This window comes from Leptodactylus fuscus, chromosome 7 (assembly GCF_031893055.1).
Source record: "Leptodactylus fuscus isolate aLepFus1 chromosome 7, aLepFus1.hap2, whole genome shotgun sequence".
Taxonomy (NCBI): domain Eukaryota; kingdom Metazoa; phylum Chordata; class Amphibia; order Anura; family Leptodactylidae; genus Leptodactylus; species Leptodactylus fuscus.
Window position 1 is genome coordinate 125,990,009 of NC_134271.1, and position 27,998 is coordinate 126,018,006.

Below are 27,998 nucleotides of genomic sequence, written 5' to 3' on the forward strand. Positions count from 1 at the left end.
GGAAGTGACGCCGCTGATTGCGGTTCCAGTGTCAGATGTGGAGATGGCGGATATAGGTGGACAGGTCACACTCATTGTGCTGCTGCTGACAATTGCAGGCTCCTTACCTGGCAGTCATGGAGAAAGTACCGACCCCTCCAAGTGGACAGTGCGCCTCTCCCCGGTAAGTGACTACGGCTGCGCAGCTCTGTGTGACGTGGTGCTGCCGGTAGGGGGAGCAGTGGAGTCCTCTCCTAGGCAGGGGCATTCCGTCCTATCAGAGATGGAGGTGCTGCAGTATCTTGTTCATTTGCCATTTCTGGCTCCTATCTAATGCTGCCATGGCAGTGACTGGCACAGTGCCCACAGGTGGCAGCCATTCTGACTGGTGTAAGTGCCAGCTCTATAGGAAGTCCAGCCTGTATGTCCCTGCACCAGTGAATAGAGTGACTGAGCATGCCCACTACTATCCATTCACTTGGGGAGCCTTGTTGTCAATTATAAGACCCCCAATGATTAAACACTTACCGCTCTCCTCTGGATAGTGTATGATGTTATTGGGGAAGACCCCTATAATCTGGCTGACGGCTAGTCCCCCTGAGCTGAGTGTGCATGTGTTCTGTAGCAGGGAGAGGGAGTAAGTGCTGTCCGGCTCCTGGCTTTGTCATTAATGACACCTATCCCCCCCCCCCCCCCCTAGCCATGTGATAAGCACCTGACAACAATTAGGTAAATGGAGGCTTAAAGTCCTCCATGTGAATAAAGCCTTAACAGTATGCTCACCTGACTCGGGCTCTATTCACATCTATGGGGCTTCAACCTATGACAACCCCATGGAAGGAAACAGAGCAGCAGCCAAGTGTGTGCATGCTGTTATGCAATGGTGAAAGCCCTCTAAAACAAAAAAAAAAAAATGGGCATGCTGATATCTAACCATTTGATCCTTCTTTCCCTTAGAGAGGACCTTTCATGCCCTCCGGCACATACAGCTTTATATAGGTGACCAGTAGGCTGAATTCAGTGCACTGTCAGCTTTCAGGAACATCCTTCTGATGGTGGGCAGAGATTGCTAACGGCACCAATATCGCCAGCCCCGGGGCACATAATGTATTCAGCGCAGTAGCAGTACATAAAACCACATGTGCAGGTGGACGTGAAAGGTTCTCTTTAAAATCTGCTGTTACAAGAGAGTAAGGGCTCCACCATACTGTCTTGTCTCTGTCCCCCTTTCCTCGTAGACTGCAAGCCGTTGCGGGAATGTCCCTCTGTACCAGTGGTCACTGTTACCATTGTCCTTGGATTGTGTATTGTATGTACAGCACCATGGAAATAATAATTAGGTGCTCAGATGGCGCTGCTGATATCAGTGGGGTTGGCAGACATCCAACTAATGTCTATGGGGACCTGTAGAGAACAGCACAAAATGCTGTCTCTTGTATGGTGCACGTGCATGGCCAGGATGGTGCAGTCTTAGGCTCCGTTCCCACGAAGTAACGTGCCGCTCATTATGAGACGTAAACACGTGTCAGAGTGAGCGCTGTAAAACAGAATCCCATTGATTGCAATGAGTAGCACGTGTAAGACGGCACCCATTGAAGTCAATGGGATTCTGTTTTACAGCGCTCACTCTGACATGTGTTTACGTGTCTGAATGAGCGGTGCATTACTCCGTGGGAATGGAGCCTTATAGAAGCGCATGGAGCACTGGTCTCTCAAGCGTCTTGGTATTATAGTCACAACTTTTAGATCTCATTTCTCCTGGTCACTGGGGATGCCAATGCTCAGACCTTCAGCCAAATGACAACACACATGGATAGGAGATGCCTTATGTGGCACAACCTCTAAATTGGCTTATCAATCTCTGGTCTAGTCTTAAGATAAGGCATCATTTTTAGATTGGTAAGGTTGGGACCCCAGCAGATCAGCTGTTAGTGCATGCAGTCCTTGCATTGGTTACATTGTAGTAGCAGTGGTTATGGGTACTGCAGTGGTACCCTCACCCCACCCCTTGACCCAAATGTCATAGTGGAACTTCCATATATATATATATTTTTGGTTTTTGTGTTGGAATGGGGGGGGGGCCTTTTTGTAATGTACTTTATCTAAATTCCTTTTTTTATTATAAAACAGACAGTGACCTTCTCCTTAGCAGCCCTATAACTTAGCTGTTAGTAAGGAGAGTCTCTGGTATCCCCCGTCACTGTCCAATCTGCGCCCGGAGGCTTGTTTCGGCGGGATTCCTTGCCACAGAAGAAAGGACATGTGATGTCCAACCCTTTAAGCACGCAGGGTAGTTTGTATGTTAATGTTCGGCAGCTTTTTTTCATAGGTTACCTTCCCTGCCTTCCAAAATTCATAGCTATATCAACAGGAAAACAAAAAAATTAAATGAGGACTTATTCTTTGCGTGACGCGTTGTACTTTCATTTGGCACCATGTTGGGGTACATATAATGTTTTGATTAGCTTGGGGTCCATGTTAGACCCACAATTCTATCATTTGTTTCACTTTGTTTTTATGGCATTTACTTTGCATGACCTGGCAGCCTTGTGTGGCGGGTCACTACGATTATGGCGACACCAGATTTTAGATTGGTTTTCATTACATTTTACAAATTCTGTAGGGTGACCGTAGTCTGACTCCTATAACTCTCGCTGTTTTGTTGACTGAGATCTCAGGGCTCTTTATTTGTGAGACAAGTTGTACTTTTTAGTGGTACCAATGTTTGACTTTTTGATCACTCTATTGCAGTTTTTAGGGAAGTGAAGTGACCAAAATATGTTAATTTGCACATTGCTGTTTATTTTTTATTTTTCTAAATATAAAGAATTTTTTTTTTTTTACTCTTTTGACTTAAACATTTCTGAACTCTTCAGACTCGAGTAGCTGGTCCAGGCCCTCGGCTGTGTTACACGCCATGTGCCGGAGGTAATGCCGCATGTACAGCTCCTGTGCCCGCAGCATTACCGTGTTGTACTATTACAGTGCTGAGCATTAATTATATGTTCATCTCGGCTAGTACTGCGCAGAGCGGGAAGGGATTAAAGGGCTTGTCTAGGAAGCCAACAAGCTACAAAGGCCTGGGGTCTGTCCACCGCTGCAGTATGTTATGTGCCATGCCTCTGTCCTCAGAATCCCTGTGACCCACATAACTGCTGAGACCAATTGGGAGTTGCTGGAGAGGGACCGGTGACATATGTGAATGGGCTACACCTTCCCCAGGCCCCTCTATGGTTTGTGCAATTCCTGGACAACCCCTTTAGGATGGGCCATCAATCTTAGATTAGTGAAGGTCCAACTGTAGGGTCCTATTGTGTAAATGAAGGGGGGTCAGTAGGCTTAGCTGGCCGACACTAGCATGTATGACCAGCTTCAGCTATATAGAGGGATTTTTTTTTTTTTTTTTGATTGTGAGCCCCACATAGAACTCACAATGTACATTTTCCCTATCAGTATGTCTTTGGAATATGGGATGGAAATCCATGCAAACACGGGGAGAACATACAAACTCCTTGCAGATGGTTTTTGGCCCTTGGCGGGATTTGAACACCAGGACTCCAGCGCTGCAAGGCTGCAGTGCTAACCACTGAGCCACCATGTGCCAATACTGAAGTTATTTTAGGTCTGTTGTTAACACTCTTTTTATCTCTTTTCTAGAATGACACCACGTTCACCTTTGGAAAGATCCTTTTTCGGGACTCTAATATCTATATAACATGTAAGATTCTTATCGTTTAATGACTTTCATATCTATAGCTATGTAATGATAGTAATACTGTTTGTATACATATACAAATGTAATGTCTATAGCTCCTGTACTGTTACATTAGTGACTCAGGTGTCCATTTACACAAGTTCTGTTTTCCTGAGAAATACATTGTATGCCCATATCCTGCAATGTAAACTTTAGTTAATCTGGAGTATTGGATGTGCGTTTTCTTGCCTAGCAGGTTTTCTTATTGACACAATGAGATCTGTTTGTCTTACTATTTCACATCCACCGTGGCTGTTTTTCCTGGAGTAAGGCCATTGTATGACTTATGTGCAAGCTCAATGAGGCTGGCAGAAATCCACGCACATGTAGCTGAAAAACCCCATTGAGACATATCCAAAACTGTGTTTGTGGTGTGTGCCTACTTTTTGTGTAGAAAATACTGCAACAAATTTGCTGTGTGTGAATATAACCATACGCATCAGCAATTTGGTATATTATAGCAGCCTAGGCAGACTTGCTAAACAAAACTAGATCTCGTAGGTTTTCAGCCATCCTCGAATTTATAATATAAATGTAATGCTATTTACTTCAATAATCATTCTTGGCTAAAAGATGCGCTACCTCCTTGCTTATGGTTTCCTTTTTCTCTTAGTTGAAGGTGGTCTGAAATCCTGCAGTAACTTTAATATCACTTGGTACCTACGACATTGCAACTGCTACAATGAGATTTCTGGATTTAAGGTATTTTATAGCATATTTTCATTGGAATCTGGTCATGGTAGTTACACCGTATGCTAGCTTATGAAGGAAAACTGTTGGGTGTGGGTGTGTTCTTTGTTTTTTCTTCAGAAAACATGCCTGGGGTGGCTGCTTGATCACCTCTAGTGACCTCTACAAGTTAGGCGTGGGGGTGAAGTACTTAATTTAGTGTTATTATTTTAGCCTGGACAACCACTTTAACTAGTCAAGGGAGAAGCTTTATCTAGTCATATAGTATTGCACTAAATCACACCCTACCTAAGGCTGAGTTCACACAGGGTATTTTGGTCAGGGTTTTGAGGCCGTATCCACCTCAAAATCCTGACCAAAAAGACAGCTTCCATTGAAATCAATGAGAGCTGGTTAGTTCTTTTTTCCGTGAGCCGTTTGTTCTGGCTCTCGGGGTGGGGGGTAGCAAAAAACCCTGTGTGAACCCGGCCTAACTGCTGGCTTCAGTGTATCAGACTGACATCTAAAAAATGAGGGACATATCAGTCATGTCACCCAGGGCATAGTTTAGTTCAATGACTGCATGACTAGAACAAGCTGCTCGTCTCCTACTTAGACTGGCGTATGAAGAATTAAGTTTTTAGAAGCATATAACTTGACTTCTATTTGCATCCGTGACCATACCCCTGTGAAGAGGCCATCTATCCAGAGACACGTAAACTGATGATATAAAAAAGGTTACACCCCCGACTCTGGGTTCACACCAGCGTTCGGTCTCCTTACTCAGGTTTCCGTCTCCTGCCGGCAGAAAACAGAAACCTGTCAGACAGTGTCTGGCTGTGAGCGTTTTATGCGCTCCGCGGCGAAACCCCTTTTTTTTTTTTTTTTTTTTTACCGGACACAGAGTACTGCATGTCTGACTGTGTCCGGTTAAAAAAAAACAAAAAACTATTTCGCCGCGGAGAGCATTAAACGCTCATGGCCGGACACTTTTCAAACCCATTCAAATGGGTTTCGGGCAGGAAACAGAAACCTGTATAACGGAGACCGGGAGCAGATGTGAACGAGCCCTTACACCTTAGTTCGGCAGTTGGATTTCCTGCATGTACTTCTTATAAGACTTATACCATGGGGCTGAGGATTTGCATGCGAATAAAGCACAGGTTGATATTATTATTTTATTTTTTTTTTTTAATTAAAATGGAGCTGCAACACAGAATAAAAAACAAACAAACCATTTTTAATAAGTGTACAAGTCGCCCCACCAGTGACTTTTATTTGTTTTGTGCAGCTCTGTTTGTAGCCCAGTGCTGTCTCCTTGTTCCATGTGGTCCAGCTGCCTTTTATTTCAATAAGGTGTTCCCCTTCCACTAAGGCCTGGTTCACATCTGCATCGGCATTCCATTCGGGGAGTCCGCATAGGGATTCCCTCCTGAACAGACTACTGAGCGCATTGGCAAGCAATGTGCAGTGAAAGCACACGGACCTCATAGACAATAATGGGGTCCGTGTGCTTTCCGCGCGTGTGCCTGCACAAGTTATTAATTATTATTATTTATTGTTTATATAGCTCCTTTAATTCCATGGTGCTTTACATTTGGGGGTTACATACAATACACAGAATGTACAGGTAGATATAATACTAACAGTGACCGACTGGCACAGTGTAAGTGTAAGCCGCGAGGGCTTACAATCTATGAGGGAAGGGGGGGGGGGGGGGTAGAGACAGAACAGGAAAATAGATTGTGAAGTACTTTTCTGTCTGGAAAGCACACAGGCTCCTTTATAGTCTATGGGGTCCGTGTGTTTTCACTGCACATTGCTGAATGCAGCATACTGTCTGCTTTTTACCAGTATATAAAACCGCGTGTACCTGAGGACATGAAAGGTCGTCTTGAAGTTGCTAGCTGTAACCTACTCATGTAGCTATCAGATGCATCTGTGTGTCCTTTCCTCTGGGGGACATACAGTTTTTGGCAGCTGATGCCATGTAGAGTATATGTATTTTATGTGTTTAGAGTGGTTGACAATTGGAAATGTTGTACTATACAGTTATACATGATTAGATCTATATTAATGTCCAGCTGCTGTTATACATATGTTTCTCTTTGTAGGAAGACTATATGCTAAGTTATCTCAACTCTGTTCCTTCCAAAACTGTACGGGATGGATGGACCGGTTCCTACATCAAAAGCTCTAACCAAATTTCTTACTGTGAAACAACAAAACCTCAGGTATGAGTGTTACAGGAGCCTAAATGTGGAACATTTTCCCAATTATTTAGCCATTTTTTACCATTTCTTCTAAAGCTGACTAAATACCGTACTTCAGATACCTGTTGCCTGTTCCTCCTGACTTCTACATATATTCTGGTCAGAAGGATGTAAATCAATGGCAAACCTCTCAGGCAGCAGATTATTTATTTCTCCTGAGATGACAAGGCTTGGGCGTTCATTCCAATGCTTATCCACAACATTTGCCTTTGGAGGAAAACTGTGAATCCATCTTCCTCCCCATAAACATTAGATGGTTGGTTGATCCCATCATCAGATTGTGTGGTTTTAGTGAGCAGTTCAAAGGAACTTGTATATTTAGGTAATCCGTATGGTATTATGAGGGTCCCACACCTGGCAACCCCACCAACCGGCTGTTTGGCGAGGTTGCAACCTATACCCTGTGCTGATGATATCAAATTCATTAGTTGTATGATAGAGCAGCAGTTCAGTCCCATTCAGTTTAATAGGTCTGAGGTCCAATTTCAAACACAGCCCTTGCGCAGTTCAGTGAAGAGGCCAGAACACACAGATGCCCTTCCTTCACATCTGCATTCAGTATTTCATTTGGGGAATCCGCATGGGGACCCCCCCCGAACGGAATACAGAACGCAACTGCTAGTGGTGTGCAGTAAAAGCTCCCGGACCCCATAGACCATAATGGGGTCCGTGTGCTGCCCACACGAATCATGCAGACAGGAAAGTAGATTGTGAACTACTTTCCTGTCCGCATGATCCCTGCGGAGATCTGGCGACCAGCACATGGACCCCGTTATAGTCTATGGGGTCCGTGTGCTTTCACTGGCACACCGCTAGCATTTGCGTCTGGTATTCTGTTCGGGTGGGGTTCTCATGGGGACTCCCCCGGATGGAATACTAATGCAGATGTGAACAAGGCCTTACTCTGTTCAAGCTCCTCATTTTCTAGAATTCATCATGAGTGGTTGTTAAACTGGCTGCCATGTAACACTACATTATCTCTGCAGTGGGTACTAATGCCAGCCCCTCGTTTGTGTCCTTATTTTAATAATTGCCGGTGTGTCATATATAATAATAGAAAAAAAAAACACTAAGGACCAGTATTCTGTTTATCTATATTATGCAGTGAAATAATCCAGTTTTTTTTTCAGATCCGATGTAAAGAGAGTCTACCGATCATCGTAGATGACACGCCTGAGGTATATTACTTTTTCTTGTTTTTACGTGTAGATATTTACTTTGCAGGAATTGTTTTTAGTGGTGTATATTTATGTATATAACTGGTGGTGGTTTGTTTTTTGCTGTTTTTCTAGAAAAAAGATAATGTGCCCACCACAATTAATACTACGACATGTCCTACTGACCAGGCAAGTATTCTGTGAAAATCAGGCGGTTCTTTAGCTTTTTTTTTTTTTTTTTTTTTTTAATCCGTTTTGAAAAAAAGGAATTAAAATGTAGCATACATTGATCTCTATGTAATCAGATGGCCATTCATGTGCATCAGTTTTTTTGCATTTGTAGAATGGATGGAAAAAAAAAAAAAAAACACTTGATGTGAATAGACCTTAAGAGAGGGTCGTTAATGTCATTGGGGAGCACCGCTTCAGTGTCCCCCAATAAATAATACAGGGATTTTACTGTATGTACAGGAATCCTCCTTTATCTGGACTGTTCAGACTGATTCTGCTTTTCTCAAGTAGGTGCCAAATGTAGCAGTGAAGACATGGCAAGATGGGCCATACCTCTTTATTGTACAAGTAAACTTTTCAGCACCTGTGACTCAAGACCCAGGTTCCAGCCCAAAGAATGATGTGCCGGCAGGTTCTAATGTACCCACTAGTCCTCCCGACCTGCCTTTAACCAGTAAGTGTGCATTAATATACACACTGCAGATAGAAAAGAAACTGGGGGCAGAGATATGGGGGGGGGGAGAAGAAATATAAGCGGTTCAGCGCCACCGCCAACCCGCAGATGAAGTTGCGGGTAACTGCTAGTAGATACAATATTTAAAGGATGGTTACAGCTAGCAAACAGAAGTTTTAAGTCTGTTTGCAGCTCTCATACGGCAGCATCAATGGAAAATCTTTAACGTTTTTGCTATTGAAACATAGTGATAGAGTCGAGGTTGAGTGCCACTGTTATGTGGAAGTGGCTGTAGGAATACAGGTATATGTAAGATCACTAGGACTAGTTAGAACTGCAGACTACACAATGTACAGCAATCCTGAACCAGACTTCAGTGGTGATGTTTGACCCTTCTCCAGTGCCTGTGAAAAGAATTTCGATGACACTTGAAAATTCGAGCCTTGGCTACTGTTTGCTAGGTCACTAGAAGTAACTATATAATTTATTTTTTTAAGCCAAAGCCAAGCATGACTACAAAAAGAATGGGGAAATATAGATGAAGTTCTTATACTTCTATCTTCTGCTCAATCCTCTCCTGGCCTTTGCTCAAAACGGCAACAAAAAAAAGCTGTGTTTCTGCAACGTGGGGCTTTAGCCTTAAAGTCTTATAACGGGAGCACAGTGCAGAGCCTGCATGCAAAAAGAGCACCACAGTCACATGTAGCTTTTACATAAAATAATGAAGTGAAGCTGTAACTGTCAGGGATATAGTCTGAAAGGGAGTGAGCGTGATGGTTGTGGGCTGTCTGGGGAGACTTGTCAATGCTGATATTTCATAATAATAATAAATTTTATTTCTATAGCGCCAACATATTCCGCAGTGCTGTACAATTTGTAAGGTTCAAATACAGACAGAAAGATACATTACAAAGAAAGTCATTTCACACAGTGGGACTGAGGGCCCTGCTCACAAGAGCTTACAACACCATTCTTGGTCACCTGTACTAGGAACTGGCATAGCCTTGGGCTATAATTTATGCCCATTTTTAGCATACATTATGGGCCACTGAGAGGTCTCCCCTCCAACACCAAGCCCCACCCTGACACTCACTTTTTAGGAAAGTGGCCTGTAGGCGCTAAAGGTTGGAATTTAGGTGCAAAATAGTCCTTGCATTGAAAAATGTGACTTTAATACACTAAAGTCTGATGTTAAATCGACAAATTCCTGCCCATTTTTGTGTATGTGTGAGTCAGAAAATAAGTTTCACTTATAAAGAATTCCATATTACTAATGTTATGTGCTTTTCTCTGTTTTTTGCAGTGAGCATTGAAGTGAAAGGCCCTTATCAATACTTATCCCCTGCTGACTATCCACGCATGATTGTGAGTATTGTGTTAGAAGCATCCGCTACGTGATCACATTGCAGTTCTTTCCACAGTGCTTTTAAGAGAAAGTTTGCAGAGTTTTCCTCTGTGGACTTTCGCTTAACATTATATCTACGGAAAAGCCGCCAGCGTTTCCGTAGATATAATTGACATGCTACGATATGCAAAGCTGCAATGGCTCTGCAAATCACAGCGTGTCTGCACTGCGTTTTTTTTTTTTTTTTTTTTTTTTTTTTTTTCTTCTTCTGCAAAGTGGGCATGGGATTCGCATGAATCCATCCCCTTTGCTTGCACTGTAAAATGCCATAATTTTTGCCACAGCATCTCCGCTGCGGGCAAATCGCGGCGTTTACGCCCAGTGGGGCCCCGGCCTAAAGGGGTCTTCTCATCAAAGATCTTTATAGCATGCCCATAAGACTCGCCATAAATGTCTGATAGATGCTGGTCCAACCTTTGCGGGACTTTAGAAAGCAAGCAAGAATACTTGGCTTCTTTTCAGAAAAGATATAATATTGTATGGAGATAGCCGCACTTGGGTTTGTTCTGTGGTTGGTTGTGTGTTGGCTCCCCCCCCCCCCCCCCTATAAAAAGGTTAGGCACACTACCACCCTAACTCCCTGTCTGTATTACAGCAGGCTATCTAGATATCTGTATAAGGCTTTATTCATATATTTTGATTTATGTGATGTTTGTATGTATAGTGGCCCATAGTAGTATGTCCGGGGAGGAGGCTGAGCTGGAGACTGTCACTGTCTTCTACCTCTTGTCCCCAGGACCATCTCCTCCATAGACTTATGGCCTCACCAGTCAAATGGAGGAGAAAAATAAATTGCCCGTTTGAGGATGCAATGATTTCTCATACGTCCATGTGACTGCAACCTTAATAAAATGATAGCCCTGCCCCCCTTCAAAGATCTGTTATAAAGCAAACCAATACAGACATTTGTAGCAGCCTGCATGTCACAAATTCAATGGTAAAGATTCACTTTAACATTATCCTAAATCTCTTTCAGTTCTTCATGGTGATGTGCATTGTGTACGTCCTTTTTGGTGTCTTGTGGCTGGCCTGGTCTGCTTGTTATTGGAGGGACTTGCAGAGAATCCAGTTCTGGGTTGGTGCTGTGATCTTGCTGGGAATGCTGGAGAAGGCTGTTTTCTACGCAGAATTTCAGAACATCCGCTATTATGGACATTCTGGTACCGAACACCTGATTATGTTTTTATATATGTCTGACACTTATACATAATGTATAGCTTATAGGGGATTTTCTGGGCTAAAAATATTGTTTCCACTTCACAGGCCGAGCAGTGTCAGTTTAGTCAGTCATGAGGCCTCTTTGTCACTCAGTTGTATTAAAGTGACTGGGGCTGAGATGCCATACCAAGCACTGTTGTTAGGCAATGTATGGTGCTGTGCTTGGTGGGCAATAGAGGCCATAGTGCTTGTCTGAATTCTGCAGCCTCTGTATACAGCTGATCAGTGGGGGTGCTGACTTTTCGGCTCCTGCCGGTCTGATAATGAGCTTAAAGGGTTATGCATTTGCAGGTACTTATCCCCATAGTTTGCAAAATAAGTCTCAGATCGCTGGGGGTCCGGCCACCCGTACCCTTCAGTCAGAAGGATAAGGGAATGACGCGCCACTGGATTTGTCTTTCAATTTAATGGAGGGGCTGGGCCTGCAATCTCGAGCAGCTCCATAGTAGTGAATAGCATGCAGGTCATGCAATGTTAGTCATATGTTGAAAGCTTTTATGGTGCTGGAAAATATATATAAATTGAGGCTGTGTCCATAGACTAGCACATCCACCTGTCTGCCTGTGGTGTTCTCTAAAGCCGCATGACACCCCTCCCCCCAAGGAACAGCAACTTGTCTTTTACTTGCCTTTTGTCGACTCTTGGCAGAGCTGCAAATATGGAAGACCTGCTGTATCTAGTTAAAAATTCTAGAAAATGAAATCTCTTGAGCTTCTTAAGCTGTCTGTGCACCTTCAAATGTATTTCTTCCTCCCGATTCTTACCCTCCCTTCTTCCCATACATATGTATAGTCTACTGTCAGGTATGTATGGGGATTGGGGGAGTACGGTGTCTGGCAGAGTCTTATCTCCTTTGAGAAAAGCAGATCGGGCATGTTAAAATTCAACATGTTTGATTCTTACTTCACCCAACAACATATTCCAGGGGATGTTGTGGGGGACAGTTGACAGAGCCCCGACATATTGTCTCCCTTTCCCACCAATATAATTTGGATTTGGCCAACTTTCCTCTCTATCTAGATACATTTAGTATTGCCTAGAATTTAGTGTTTACCCTCCAACACCTTTTGAGTCCGTTATAATGTGGTCTTTGCTGAAGTGACTTCTCCATTATTTTCTTGACACTGTATTTGTTTGCTGTATCTGCTAGTGCAAGGAGCAGTGATCCTGGGTGAACTCTTATCCGCTGTGAAGAGATCTTTGGCACGAATCCTTGTTATTATCGTCAGCCTGGGCTATGGCATTGTCAAGTGAGTGGTTGTATGTGAATTCAGCAGATTCATGCTGCTCCACCACATGTAGCATTAAATAGGGACAGGCGGCTCCTGCATTACACAACACCATGTACACTGGATATTGGGTGGGAAAGGAGTGTCCACTGGGTAATTCTTCTTTGCTCCCATCCTTGTCATTAATGGAATGACAAGTCTCTTCCTCTTATGTAAATGAAGTCCTTTATAATGCGAGAGCCTGCTGCATTGCTGAACGGTTCCCTTTAATCTGTCATGTAAATAGAATATGTTCCTTCCTTCAGTGCTTTCAGAGTAATATGGCAGGACTCAATACTAAGGCTCTGTTCCCATGCAGTAGGAGGCGCTTCAAAATAGATCCCATTAACTTCAATGGGTGCCGGCTTATGCACGCTACACATCAATGGGTTACAAATCTTCCCATTGATTTCAATGTGTAGCGCCCATAAGCCGATACCCATTGAAGTATTCAATGTATATATGTATATATACAAATTAACACAATAAGCATTGCTATATCTAAAAAAAAAAAATCCACAATATGAAATAAAATATTTATTGCACACAGTCAATACCTTGGTGAGCAAAAATCTGAGTGCCCAGATTGCCTCTTCTGTTGCTAGGTTAGTGGACTGCCATTGCACATCCTGAGGTCTCTTGTGTTCGTATGACGCAAGTGAGAGAACATTTTTGGATTTAGTCTTCCCCCCCCCCCCCCCCCTACTGAATTTTCATCCAGATGAGTAAACTCAATCAGTGCTCTTCTGTCCGCATTTTTCACCCTCTTTGGGCAGAACCCATTAGTCTGGTTTCTGCAGGTAACCACTTTTTGGTTGTAGTTTTTTTTTGTTTTTTTTTTTTAAATAAAAAAACAAACCCCCACAAAACAGAAACCTGAATGCAGGTGTGAACCTAGTGTTAGTTTTGCTTCCTAGCCGCTGTCCTCAAGGTCTCCTGTGTCCCCCATACAAACCTTGGGAGAGATTAGTTTTGGCTTTGATTTTACAAAAAAAAAAAAAATCTCTTAACCCACAAAAAACAAGCTCTGTGAGTGGAAAATTAAAAAGGGATTAAAAGGAACCTGTCGCACTGAAAATGAGGTTCAATCTGCAGGCAGGATGTTATAGAGCAGGAGGAGCTGTGCAGGCTTAAGTTTAGTGGTTTTTATGGAGTGATGTACGTTCAGCTGTGATGAGTAAGATATAGTATGACCTGGTATTGCAAGAGTTAAATCTGCATTGACCAGTAAATGATCACGTAATCTTCTCTCTGAGCTGAGGCGAAAACAGCAAAGACCTATGATCACACATGGGTTGGCCTGCATTGCTTTTCTTTCTATAATGGCTGTCCCTTAATTCCCCCCCCCCCCCCCCCCCCTATTCATTTTTACTATTGTGTGTGTGTGTGGGGTTTTTTGGGGGTTTTTTTTGGAGTTCACATATGTCTGTGTATTTCATTGTGTTATACTAAAATGGTATTATTTGTACTTTTCCTTTTAGACCTAGACTTGGAGCGACACTGCACAAGGTTGTCATGGCTGGAGCACTCTATCTCCTTTTTTCCGGGATGGAAGGTGTTCTACGGGTGACAGGAGTAAGTATATTAAAAATGGTCCTGTATACACTGGTAAGATATCCAAAATGGGTGCCATGCATGGGTTTTCTGTCTGGTGTTTAGCTTGTAATCACTTTTGGTATTAGCTTTATTTTTCCATTGATTTTACACATTGGTAATGAGAGACTTCACCAGTGTCCTGCATATGCTAAAAAAAAAATGGGGGTATTCTCACATACAACACTTCTCTTAAAGAGGACCTTTCATCAGATCGGGCACATGCAGTTTTATATACTGCTGGAAAGCTGACAGCGCGCTGGATTCAGCGCACTAACGGCTTTCCCGATCTGTGCCCCAGGTAAAGCGCTATTGGTCCCGGTACCGTATCGCTTTACAGTCAGAAGGGCGTTTCTGACACGTAGCCAGGGACGCCCTTCTGCCCAGCGGCGCCTATCGCGCTGTACTGTGGAGTGGGGAGGAACGCCCCCTCCCTCTGCTCATCCATAGACGAGTATTATCAGGAGAGGGAGGGAGCGTTCCTCCCCACTCCACAGTACAGCGCGATAGGCGCTGCTGGGCAGAAGGGCGTCCCTGGCTACGTGTCAGAAACGCCCTTCTGACTGTAAAGCCCTACGGTACCGGAACCGATGGCGCTTTACACCGGGCACAGATCGGGAAAGCCAATAGTGTGCTGAATTCAGCGCACTGTCAGCTTTCCAGCAGTATATAACACTGCCTGTGCCCAATCTGATGAAAGGTCCTCTTTAAGCCCTTAGACAGGAGATACAGAAATAACTGATCATGGCTGTTCTCTGCTGTTTCTGTTACTCCTATAGAGATAAATGGGAGTTACAGAAACAGTGTCGCTCACTCTGCGATGCGGTTTCCACAGCTCTCATTGACCCCTATGGAAGATGAGGAAACTGGCTGAAGCAGCACTGCTCCACTGTTCCCTTAAGTCAGATCAATTATTCCCATTACAGAAGTGACTTGGTAAGATGGCAATAACCCTTTAATGTACTTCTCTGACGTCTCTGCACTTTAAGTTGGCAGTTCAGGGCTACCTTTGGCAGTCAACTTAAAGGTAGTCTGTCACCAGAACCCAGCAAATATCACCTCAACCCAGCAGATGGGTTAAGGTCACCTGAATCATACTGTTATCACTGTTATGTGAATCGCTGCCTCTGTCAATATATCACTATTTGCCAATATGCAAAAAGACTCTTTGGAACAACAAGGGCATTTCCATTTACCTTTCTAGTAGATCAACGCCCTCATTGTATCAAAAAGGTCATTTACATGTAGATGAAAACTGTCACATCTCTGAAACAGAGGCACAAGCGGAGAACCCAGTTTTATCGATCTGCGGGATCCTGGTGATACACCCTTTTGAGGGGTCCATATAGTGTAAATGGTGCAGCAAAAACCACAACTGTTTACGGTGATTGAAAAGTTGGCTAATCCCAACCACACATTACAGAAAAATATCCAGCATGTTTTCGGAAATCACAAAATGTCAATTATACCTAGATAAACTGCCAGCGTTTCTATATAGGTATAATAGACCTAAAGTGCTACGGGGAAAAAAACGTAATGCGTTGCTGCCTTTTTTTTTTTTTTTTTTTTTTTTTTTTTTTTTTTTTTTTGCAGCCGTCTGCTACATGGGGCCTTTGCTTAAAGAGGCTTTCTGGGCATTTATATTAATGGCCTGGTCTCTGTAGAAGTCACCATTATCTAATCAGTGGTGATCCTAAACTGGATAGGAGCTGGAAGCTAGCTGCTCCATGCACCTTCTAGTGGCAGTGCTGGAGTACTGCAGCTGTGCTTCTAGTCACTTGCTGTGGAGTATTTAAATAGGACCTTTCATGAGATGGGGCACATGTGGTTTTATATACCACTAGAAAGCTGACAGTGCACTGAATTCTGCGCACTGTCAGCTTTCACGATCAGTGCCCCAGGTGAAGATCTGTCGGTGCCGCTACCGTAGCTCTTCACCAGAACACTCTCACAGTACAGTGCTATAGGCACTGCTGTGAGGAAGGGCGTTCCTGAATGATTGTCAGGAACGCCCTTCTGAGGGTGAAGAGCTACAGTACCGGCACCGATGGCTCTTCATCTGCTGCACGGAATGTGAAAGTCGATAGTGCACTGAATTCAGCGCACTGTCGGCTTTCTAGCGTTAAATAACACCGCATGTGCCCAAACCCATGAAAGGTCCTCTTTAACTGAATTGCAAGCATACAGTGGACCGAGCTGTCTACAACCATGGAGCATCTCAGCAGCTGTCCGAAATATACAGTGGTGGGGTGCAGGATGTAGGACCACCATTGTTATTGCCTTTTATATGCCAGCAGATATCCTTTTGTTGGCACAAATGATGTAAATGGGCCCTTACACCCACTTGATGTTAGAGTACCGTTAGCATATCGGACACTAAAAATAACCGCACTGATGGCTTGGGAATGGTGGAAGCTAGAGCAAAAATACTAATTGTTCCAGAATCTGTTAATGGCTGCCTATTGGAGGATGCAATGCTTTTGATTTGGGAAATGTCTGTCTTGTTTTTGTGACTAATGGGTGCTGCAGAATAATAACATGGTAACTTGGTTTGCAGTGAATACTGTGTTTTTGTTTTTTTTTTCTACGAATCCTGAGTTTGTGTGTAACATGTCATGTCTGTCATCATTAGCATCTGCATGTAGCCTAGCCCATAACATTAACACCATGTGATCTGCCTCTCTCTGCTCTAGCATTACTTCTATACCATGGCGCTGATAGCAAATCTCTGTCTGTCATTTATTGACGCCTGCATTCTTTTTTGGATATCCTTTTAGATGCTGTGTACTAGTATTTCAGCTTCTCCATTTCATTAACTTGCACATTTTGTGTCATTTGCTAGATGTACTCCATCCACACGTACATATTATACTCTGAACAGGGTGAGACTTTTTCCTTGCTTGTTCATGTCTATCTTCAAGTTTGGCAGGTGCACTGCACATGTCTGTCATAATCCACCCAGAGGCGCCACACTCCAGTTTCAGGAGTAGATCTGTAGTATACATGTCCCATGATGTAACAAGCTGTCTTTCATCCTGTAGGGGGGAGACCTCAGTGACGGTTAAGGGCTGACAGAAGCCCAAGCTGCAGGTTACATACTCCTACATATAAGTTCATTCTACTTTCATATTTATAAAGGAACCATGCTATCAGCAGCAGTCAGAAATAAAAGTATATTCGGAAGCCGTGTCTGAAGCCCTACAAGATGCTGTGGTCAGATTCAGTCCTGACAAACTCCCTTTAATGAGATTCCTTACACTGTGTTAGTATAATGTAAGACTATAACCTCCTGAGCAATGAACTGGATGTCCTTTGTGACCCAAGCCTGAAACTTGCAATACCAGGAGCTTCTGAACACAAGTTAATCACAAAATGATCGCTCTTAGGCTGGTCTTACACGACAGTAAGTTTAGTCCACAATTGTGGGTTCTCAATTGCGGACACATTGTATTCAGTGCGGCCTCTTACACCACCGGATATTTTATCTGTTTTGTGCCGTGACCAGGGTCCGCACTTTATACCACAGATCCGCAAAGTCACGGACATCACAGCACGGACTGTCCCATAGAACTCTATGGGCACGTGCGGCTGGACACGGACGTCTGCGGAATGTCTATTTGGTGTGAAATTTAGTGTTGCTGATCAGCAAATTGCAGACTGCAAAATCACTACAATCGTGTAAGACCAGCCTTACAGGGGTAGAAAGTCAATGGCAGAAAACATTACATGAAACCTCTTTTTGATAGATTAAATAGACTGAGACGGGCATGGAGCTGAAATGGATACATCTGTCTTCTGTGTTCTTATATGTGTGTGTTTTACCATCCATGGCTTTTCTTTTGGCTTTTTATTTTTTTTTTCCTTGCTTCTTTACCTATGTATCTGCTCCTGGTTATTTCACATGATCATCTATAAAGGTTCTGCTTGTGGAGTGACTGGTACTGTCTTGAGCTGTTTTGCAGATTCTTCACCTTCTCCAGCTATAGAGCAGTATAGCGTGTCCACATGTTTCTCCTTCTCTTACTTGTGTGTCCACTCCCGGTTTAGGCGCAATCCGACCTTTCCTCCCTGGCTTTCATTCCTCTGGCTTTTCTTGATACTGCCTTATGCTGGTGGATATCCTTCCTTTTGATGGTTTTTGTTTTGTATACTTTAAGTTGCTTTGACTTTTTGTATTAACACTTTTGTTTGAAGACAGTATGCAAAAGATGGTCTCTTATAAATATATATACACGTCGTCATAACATTTTATTTCCTATTGGTGCAGCAATTTAGTGTGCGTCAGTAGGGAGAGGAAGGTGAGCGGCTACAGACACCTCTTTTCTCCCTTGGGAACAAAAAAGTTGAGCATATTGACATCCAACTGTGCAGTCTTAAGATTTCCTGACGTCTACTGGTGGATCAGGAGGCCACCATATGCATTAGATGGCTAGCAGGTAGCCACCTTCCTGAGCACTTATCTGTAAGGGTGGGTTTACCCCTGCGCCCGGTCCATCTTCTGCCAGAGATACTGGACAGGAGACAGAAACCCAGCATTCAGTGTCCACCCGTGAGCGTCTTCTGGTCTCCGTGGCGAAACCAGTGTGGTGGTTTTGTTTTTGTTTTTTTTAACCGGACTCAAAGTCCTGCATGTCCGACTTTGTGTCCAGTTGAAAGAAAAAAAACTTTTGCCGCGGAGAGGCAGAAGACGCTCATGGGCGGACACTTTGCAAACCCATTCAAATGAATGGGTTTAAAAACTGCCTGCTGGTTTCCGTCTCCTGTCCAGTTTCTCAGACAGAAGACGAAAACCCAAAAGCCGGTGAACCCGCCCTAACCTGCAAAAGCGTCAGTATCTAACAAGGTCTTTTTTTAAGAAAACAGTCACAATGGTCTGGCCAATTCATCTCCCTATTTATTGTAATGCTGACGTTTATCGGAGTCTTGAGAAAACAGACATTTATACAAAAGAATGCCCTAGCGCCTCCTTCTGTCCAAACGAGTAACTCTTTAGAAATGTTTTCACAATCTTCGTCGTTTCCTTAACCCACTGCCACATCTTCATAAGCCTAACTCAGACAATGAAGCTGCTGACTCTGCGAAGGAACGTGGTCAAGCTGTCTCTGTACAGACACTTCACAAACACCCTTATCCTGGCGGTAGTAGGTATGTGTGTGTTCATCTGCTTATTACTTGTGTTTTATGTAGCGTTAAAATCTCAGTATTTAAGGCTATAGCCATTGGGTATATAAAATAGGCCAAATGCAGTGGCACTGTTCTCTGAATTCCAATTAAAATTTAGCGTCAAAATTCATGTCTGGTTTTGTCAAGCCCAAAAAATCTGGCAAATTCAGCGTCAAATTTTTACATGTAAACACCTACTTAGGTGATTTTTCCTGAACTTTTTAACTTTGACCTATTAATAGAGGACTGACTGCCAGCACCATAACAGACTAGTGTCGTGTCCTCATCAGCTTCTACCAGGCACCGTCCCATATGTTTTGTATGTATGGGCCTGTGCTTATCAGTGATGAGTCTGATGTACTTTCCTCTGCTTCAGAGGCGCAATGCACATGTCAAGATTAGATTCTGATCTCCAGCAAGGTAAATGTTGTTAAACCTTAAAAGAGAGGGATGTATGGAACTGAACATGGTAGGAAAGGACCCTAAACCCCTCCTTATACGAACCTCATATGGCTTGGGATCACTGCCATTCTGGAGAATGAAGGGGATAAAGGGTCCGTTCTTCAGCACAGCGGAATTCCTATATAACTGTACGGTGACTGACTGGGAGGGGAGCGGTGCATGGAAAATCAGTGAATGAGTCACAGCATGTAAAGTAGTACTGAAGCACCTTTGTAAGGACCAGACTGTGATCCATCAGTCTGCCATATCAGTAAGGGCGGGTTCACATCTGCACCCGGTCTCTGCTTTCAGGTTTCCGTCTTCTGCCGACAGGAGACGGAAACAGTGCCCGCCGTGAGCGTTTTGTGGTCTCTGCAGCAAAATGGTTTGTGTGTGGGGGTTTTTTTTTTTTTTTTTTTGGTTTTTACCGGACACAGTCCTGCATGTCCAGCTTTGTGTCCGGTTAAAAAAAAAAAAAAAAAAATGGTTTCGCCACGGAGAGGCACAAAACGCTCACGGGTGGACACTTTGCAAACCCATTCGAATGAATGACTTTGAAAAGTGACTGATGGTTTCCGTCTCTTGTCCAGTTTCTCGGGCAGAAGACGCAAACCTGAAAGCGGAGACCAGGTGCAGGTGTGAAACCTCCTTAATCTTTTGTAGACTATTGAGTTGCACCTACTTAACATATATGATTTTTGAGTCTATAATGCAAAAGAATCTAAAAATGTCCGTTCTTTCCCTTGTAGCATCCATCATATTTATCATCTGGACCACCATGAAGTTCCGCCTTGTAGACTGTCAGTCGGTGAGTATTCTTGCTGTTTGACTTTAGACCTGGTGGCCTGTATTTTGTAGGGGAATTCGTGCAATACAGAAGCAGAACACCACTGAACTGCATTTTGTAATTCCTCTGTAGCTTTGCCTGCAAGATTATGAATAAATGAGTGTTGCCGCTATGGATAAAGAATTATTACAGAATTATTATTACTAAAGTTGTGGTACAGGTATATAAAAATTTTTTTTTTTTTTTTTCAGGACTGGCGGGAGCTCTGGGTGGATGATGCTATCTGGCGTCTACTGTTCTCTATGATCCTGTTTGTTATCATGGTTCTCTGGAGACCATCTGCAAACAACCAGAGGTGTGTGTTGGCAAATAACATAACAGATTGTTAATCCATTATTTTGGATAAAAGCAGGGCTGTGGAGTTGGCTTTGGGGCCAGTTTTGGGCAGAGTCTGACTTCAAAATAAAACCTTTATTAATGTAGTTTGTTATATATTTACTTTTATAGGAATTCGGGAATTAGAGGAACGTTACTGGTTTTGTCTGACATTTAAGAAGGGGTCGGGGTGTGAAAAAATGAGTCTGTTGGTGGTTTGGCACAGATTTAGTTTGTGTCTAAAAATGACTTCTTGTTTGTAGAGGGGTTTCTGGTGGGGGGACATTTTAACAAAGGGCTCAAAATGGTGTAAAGATAAAAAAGAAGCAATATTCTCCTCCCCAATCATCCTCCCCTTGGTCCTGTCCCACACTTACAGTAACTTATGTCTGAGGTATACATCAGGAGTGTATACCACAAATGAAATGCTGTGTGCACAGAGCTTAAAAAACAAAACAAAAAAAACCCAAACCTGTTTATTGACTTATCTCCGTGCTCATTTTAGACCTAGAAGGCCATTGGGGCTGTTTCATGACTGAGACAGGATAACCCCTTTAACATCAACATTAGATCTGCCGGTGTCAGAAACTCTGTACCGAAACATCGTGGTTCACCGTATTGTTTACAAGTCGCTGCTCACTCGCTATGCAAATGGTAGCGGCGAGTGTAGGTATCGCAGCACTGCCGCATTGATGTACCTGCACTGGCCGCTATAGTTTGTCGTGACAAGTTATACTAAATCTTTTGCATAGGTTTATGGGTTGTATTATTCCTCATCACCTCTGTCTTCGTTCTTTTATTCCAGGTTTGCCTTTTCACCACTTACTGAAGAAGATGATGAGGATGATGAACAGAAAGAACCTATGTTAAAAGAAAGCTTTGGTACGGTATTAATGTATGAGACTAGTGTAGGTCTAGGATTAGATGTCCAATCAGCTTTAACACTTTTGATGTGTTCAAATGTCGTGGTAGTCACATGTGGTGGACAGTGATCATAGATTATACAGGTATATGTATCTACATAACCGTGTGATCATAGGCCATAATGTGCCGACCCCCAAAGTGGTCCAAATACAGACAGATAGGAGTCCATAACGCTGTCTCTTCACCAAGACTCATTGATGCACATATGGAAGATCCCGCAAATCTTCTGAGAGTTACTGAGCTACTGTACCACAAATTGTTGAAAAAGGGGTTGTCCAGTACGAAGATACTGATTGCTGTGGCCTCAGCACTGGACATTGTATAGTGGCAGTGCATGTTATAGCAGTTTATGTGATGATCACACTCGTGCCGCTGTTTGTGTTTCTACCTAAATCCCAGGAAAAAGTGCATAGGGGACGGCTTGCTAGTGGTCACTTTAATAACCCATTCATTTCAATGGGTTTTTACAGCAATCCACAGGTGTCCTTATGCAGCCTCTGCCGTGAAACTGTTTTTGTTCTGTTGCATGGACACAGTCGGACATGCAGGACTTTGTGTCCGTGCAAAAACCGGTTTCATGGCGGAGAGGCTGGATACAAACCCCCGCGGTTTGCTGTAAAAACCCATTGAAATTAATGGGGTTTTAAAGTGACCACCGGCAAGCCGTCCCTATGCAATTTTTCCAGGGATTTAGGTGGAAATGCAAAGGGCGGACAGCGACATAAGTGTTTAACACCACATTCATTTGAATGGGGCCAAGCTGCAGGATGGCCATGTGACTAATGAATGTCATCCCTAGTCTGAGGAAATCTGGAGCATTGTTTTAGTCAATGCTGGCTATGATAGGAAGGTGTCAGGGAATAAAGCTCATCGCTTCTTGCTGTGTTTGGGGCAGTATAAATGTTATCGCTAACCAAGAAGCTGGCTTGTACATTTTATATTTATATATTTTTGGTAGTGGCCTCTACATTATAGACCTGACAATAGATTTACACAGTCCACTACATATTAATATAAATGCTTGCTTGCAGAAGACAGAGATCAGATAGGCAGTGTGTGTCAAAGTTATTGTATTGACTTGTGTGCAAATTTGCTGCTTCTTGCTAGACCTACTAGTACCTTCTATACTCTTGAGACCTAAGTAACTTGGAAATGACACTAAATAGCAAAGAAAAAATACATTGGACACCTTTCAATAATTTTTATTTTTGTTTTTTTTTCCTACAGAGGGGATGAAAATGAGAAGTTCAAAGCCAGAAACAAATGGAAATACTAAAGTTTCTAAAGCAGTGAGTATATATGCCATAGTATGTGTATGTTCTGCTGGAAGCCATTTGGGCAAAAAACCCCACCAGGAACCAAAGGGGAAATGTTTTAATCTACGTGACCCAGTCCATTCTGGTAGTTGATGTAGGTTTTGCCACACACCCCTATCATTGTTACATATCAGAAGTTGCCTTAGAGTTGCTAATGGATACAACGATGAACTTTCTATGGTCTGGCACTTGTCACTCGCAGCCATGATCTCCTTATTGTGGCCGCGTTATCTTCTCATACATGTAGGGCCCCTGCCTGATAACCTGTCCACGATAAGGAGATCATGGCTGGGTTTCTGACAAGTGCCAGACCATAAAAAGTTTCTGCGTTCACGGTCTGTCCATTGGTGACTGTCACCACTAAGGTAGTTGAAGAAAATCGGAAACCTTTTTGCAAGTCTAAATAATTAACAATTTCGCAGAGTTTAACTCTTGCATGTAACCTTTCATGTGCTCATGCCTATGTGGTTTTATATAAAAAGTGTTAATGTTTTACTAATCGTCTCATGTATTTTTATAGGAGGAAGATCTGAAGTGGGTAGAAGAGAACATTCCTTCATCTGTTACTGATGTGTGAGTACTTCTAGCTAACAATAACTGAATAATTGCTACAACTTTGTTGTGTCAGAGTGGATTTACACCTCTTGTACCTGCTGTAGAATTTGTACATGTGAGTGCACTGACAGTTACATTCACATGACTATGCAGATTCACAGCCATCTTTGTTCACACCTGAGCCAGCACCAGTGTGAAACCCGTTTTGTCATAGACCCACTGACTTTCAGAGGAAGCGTTGGGTCCATGAAAATGGAGTTGTGTTTGTGATCTGTCAAAAAGTAGAGCACGCTTTACTTTTTCAGGGATCACGTGTAGCATTTGCTCGTGAACCGTGTCAGTGTGACTAGAACCTTAAAGTAACTGATACGTACATGAGCCCATAGGAAAGCATTGCTTCTAGTGCTGAGTGTCACCTGGTTTAAAAAACAAAAACAAAAAAAAACACTCAAATGACAACCAATAGTGTGTGTGGACCCTTAGGCTAGGTTCACATATTCGCTGGTCTCTCCATCATTTGGGGTATTCAGTGAACCACATCGCGTTTAGCGGTTACACAGGGACACCGGTGGACCCCATTGACATTTATGGGATTCAGTGGGTGTCTACCTGGTGGAGAGGAGTCCTCTGTGCAGAACTTTTCCCTTCACGCTGTTTCTGCAGCGGAGTCTCCAAAGGCACAGATGTGAGATTAGCCATAAAGTCCAAGCCCTACTAACAACAACACCTAAAAAAAAAACTGACCCAAACTTGACAACTCTTCAGATCGGAGTTTTCAGTCAAGTTCCACAGCATGAACCGAGCCTAGAACAACCCCATGTTGTCTAAAGATGAATTGTAGATGATGGAATAGACTGACTTGACATTCTCATACCTAGTACTAGATTCATCCTGAGGAAGAGCGTCCAGATGGATACGCAGGATACTGCTGGTCTGAGGCAGCCTGGCTCTTAGCCTTAGGATACAGTAATGCTGGAGTGACTCCATAGCCCATAGTAGTGGTAGTAGGAGTAGCTCTGCTTCTGTGCAGTACTGGGGTCTTCAATGTGGGCCCCTCCTGGGGCAGTATCCTCTTACAGCTACCAGCTATTAACCTGGGTCCTGCCCTATCTGTAAGGGACCTCTCTAGACTCTCTACACCATAGTCCTGAGCTTTGCATCTCCATTACACTCACAATTTCATTTAGAAGCAAATTGATCACATTGATTGTCTTGCAGATTGATGTCACTGACCTGGCCTGCAAGTTTTCTAAGCTGATTTTATGACCAAATAAAAGCTTTTGTCATAAATCAGCTAAGAGCCGACTGGTAAAAACCTGCAAGCTGTAACGGGGTTGTAGAGCCACCAAAGAAATGTAAACTCTGCACAAACATGGAATACAAAATATTATTATTTTTTTAAAAAAAAAAAAAAAACCCTGACTGTCTGAATCACTTCCAACATAGGGAAGACTTTCTGTTCAAGGTGACTTATTTCTTGTCGTCCTGCACTTTTCTAGACCTTTTCTTAGGAGGCTTGAAACTGAGACATGGCTAGGGTTGCCCTTTGAGTCCATATTCCATGTACAGACTGTCAGTGTGTGGTTTTTTTTTTTTGAGAACTTAGGCTGTTTCTGTTTTATGCTGACCTGTACCAAGGTTTGCTACACGGCACATCACTTTGCCGATATTTGTGCTGCGTGACCTGCTCAAGGCTTATGCCAGGGGTCCTCAAACTACAGCCCGCGGGCCACATACGGCCCGCCGAGGACATTTGTCCGGCCCACCGCATGTGGCCCGCGCCGCCGCCGGGATCGTTCACTAACAGGGAATACGATTCCCTGTTAGTGAGCGGACCGCTGCTTTCAGTTCATGTGCAAATGCACATAGAACTGAAAGCTGTCAGTGTAGGCCGGTGCAGGCGCGATGACATCGCGCCTGCAGTCTGAAGGAGGACGACGCGCGGCAGTGGCTCTTTATGGGTAAGCTATAAAGTGTTTGTTGTACTGAGGAGTATATAATACAGTGAGGGGGCGTACTGAGGAGTATATAATACAGTGAGGGGGTACTGAGGAGTATATAATACAGTGGGGTGGGGGGCGTACTGAGGAACGTATAATACAGTGGGGGCGTATAATACAGTGGGGGGGGTGTACTGAGGGGCGTATAATACAGTGGGGGGGGGCGTACTGAGGAGTGTATAATACAGTGGGGGGCATACTGAGTAGCGTATAATACAGTGGGGGGGGCGTACTGAGTGTATAATACAGTGGGGGGGGGCGTACTGAGGAGTATATAATACAGTGGGGGGGGCGTACTGAGGAGTATATAATACAGTGGGGGGGGGCGTACTGAGGAGTATATAATACAGTGGGGGGGGCGTACTGAGGAGTGTATAATACAGTGGGGGGGGCGTACTGAGGAGTGTATAATACAGTGGGGGGCATACTGAGTAGCGTATAATACAGTGGAGGGGGTGTGCTGGGGAGCGTATAATACAGTTGGGTGTGGAGGTGTACTGAGGAGCAGATAATACTGTGGGGGGGGCTGTACTGTGGAGCATATAATCTTAGGTTGTTTTTTTTTGTTAAAACTATATTTTTCGGCCCTCCAGTGGTTTAAGTGGACAGTGAACTGGCCCCCTGTTCGAAAAGTGTGAGGACCCCTGGCTTATGCTATCTAACATCATACATTACTAGTCATTGGGAATCCCTACCCCCCAAATCCCCCCCCCCCCCCCCCTATGCACACGTCACCTGCCCGGGTCTGACGCCCTGTGGATGGGTCATCAGTATGAAAAAGCCAATACCTTTTGAATAAGTATAAACGCATATGCCTAATGTCAGCCTCTTGTGGCAGGGCCTATGGGCCCATGATGCTGTGTCTACTAGAGATTGTATAGAAGTACAAAAATCTAATTCTTCTAAGCACCCCCTTTTACAGTAGGACTGCTGTGATCATCTGCTTTTACAGCTCAACTTGCAATCTACAAATGAGCACTTGACTTGTTATTTATCCGGGAGCAGCTTCTGTATAACTCCTGTGTGCAGCAGTACATGAAGTACGCCCATACACAGCCATGTCTTATCTTGTGAATGACTGTTTTGTGCTTTTCTTGCAGGGTTCTCCCCGCGTTATTGGATTCAGACGAGGTCAGTATCTTTCATTTATTTTTCTGGTTACAAAAGCAGAACTCGTGAGAGTCATGTGCTTGGGTATCATGTGTCATCCTGAACTTCATCCTTTACTAGTAGTGAACAGTCAGACACTAAATCTCAGATTACCAAGTGGTTAAAAAGGGGAAATGATCCCATGACCAGCTCAATGTTCAGAACTCAGTCACTAAGTAAGCACTAGGGACTAATCTATAATATAGATCTATGTTCTGATATATTACGGAGTCATGACACTTAAGGATTTGGCCTATTTTGAACTTTAGTGTGTATGGTGTGTGTTGGCTATTTTAAGGCCTTGTTCCGGTATGTTCCCCCGGTTATCAGTAGAACAAGGAACTAAAAGTCTGCCTAAAGCCTCCTCGTGAATGGACTGTGTGAGCTCTTGCATGACCGGTGCTCCATTAACTCCTATGGGGATGCTAAGACTGTAATCTAGAGCAGCGCCCATAGCAGTGAATGAAGTGTTGGCCATGCAAGTGCACTTGTGTTCCCTTTACAAGGAATCTTTAGGGTGGTTTCTGTCCCCGTCCCCCCCCCCCCCCCCCCCCCAATTCACCCACCTATGAGCACCCCTCCAGCTATCGGACACTTATCCCCTATTTACAGGACACGTAAATGACATCACTGCACCATACCAGTATGGCAGCTCGTACTACCTACCTTCCTGCTGAAATATACTTATGGCATAGGGTGGGAGGGTTGTTTAATAAAAAGTCTTAAAGTAAAATATAATTTCATGAAAAGAATATTAAAGTCTCTCTTTTCGGTATAGGAGAGGATGATCACGCACTTTGAAAGATCTAAGATGGAGTGAAGAATTGAATCGAAATCCAGAAGCAACCAACGGGAGACGCATAAAGCAGGACTGGACAGTATACTGAATTCTCACAGATTATCTGCCCTCTTTTGAAGGTTGAAGGAAAAGTATCCGTCGTAAGAACCTGCCCTGGAACTCCTCCTTCAGCTTTCAAATCCTGCTTCTTTTTAGGAATCTACCCAACTAAAACACTTGTCTGTCAAAGCAGGAAGCTCAGAGCAAAATACAAGGCCCGATTCCTTGCAAGCGAAAACCATGTAAAGTTCTGGCGTGGACAAGAGTGCTTTGTGCCGACCCGGAGCCGACGGTTCTTTACAGAACTTGCACTTTAGTTACATGTGTCTTTTGGTTTAATTTAAGGGGGGGGGGACTTGGAGACTTGCAGCACTGTCTCTATGTAATGGTGGCTAGCTGATTTTTGGGTAACGTTATGCGGAATATTTGTATATCTTATTCTTTTGGGT

At 43.5% G+C, this 27,998-nt stretch overlaps 1 protein-coding gene and 1 non-coding gene across 3 annotated transcripts; both read left to right on the forward strand.

The window, feature by feature from the left end:
- On the forward strand, positions 1-27,894 carry TMEM87A (transmembrane protein 87A). Of its 2 annotated transcripts, none has more exons than XM_075283065.1 (20): positions 1-163; positions 3,637-3,697; positions 4,347-4,435; positions 6,517-6,636; positions 7,806-7,853; positions 7,968-8,021; positions 8,355-8,517; positions 9,821-9,882; positions 10,899-11,082; positions 12,291-12,390; positions 13,890-13,983; positions 16,695-16,766; positions 19,038-19,146; positions 20,355-20,413; positions 20,644-20,747; positions 21,573-21,649; positions 22,919-22,980; positions 23,528-23,580; positions 26,663-26,693; positions 27,490-27,894. In XM_075283065.1, the coding sequence occupies exons 1-20, from the start codon at positions 44-46 to the stop codon at positions 27,529-27,531; spliced, it is 1,704 nt and encodes a 567-aa protein (XP_075139166.1). In that variant the 5' UTR covers positions 1-43; the 3' UTR covers positions 27,532-27,894. The 2 variants fall into 2 exon arrangements, with proteins under 2 accessions (XP_075139166.1, XP_075139167.1); XM_075283066.1 differs by lacking the exon at positions 16,695-16,766 and adding an exon at positions 18,049-18,117.
- On the forward strand, positions 13,575-13,667 carry LOC142214698 (Z30 small nucleolar RNA). Its single transcript, XR_012717280.1, has one exon. It is a non-coding gene; the product is annotated as a Z30 small nucleolar RNA (small nucleolar RNA).
- Positions 27,895-27,998: the final 104 nt, after the last annotated feature.

What these genes read in the sequence shown, in the direction of transcription:
- TMEM87A (XM_075283065.1), top strand. Translation starts at nt 44, where the DNA reads ATGGCGGATATAGGTGGACAGGTCACACTCATTGTGCTGCTGCTGACA. An exon ending in ACGCCTGCATTCTTTTTTGG is followed by an intron (nt 16,767 to 19,037) that starts ATATCCTTTTAG and finishes ACCCACTGCCAC; the next exon opens with ATCTTCATAAGCCTAACTCA. An exon ending in TATGTTAAAAGAAAGCTTTG is followed by an intron (nt 21,650 to 22,918) that starts GTACGGTATTAA and finishes TTTTTCCTACAG; the next exon opens with AGGGGATGAAAATGAGAAGT.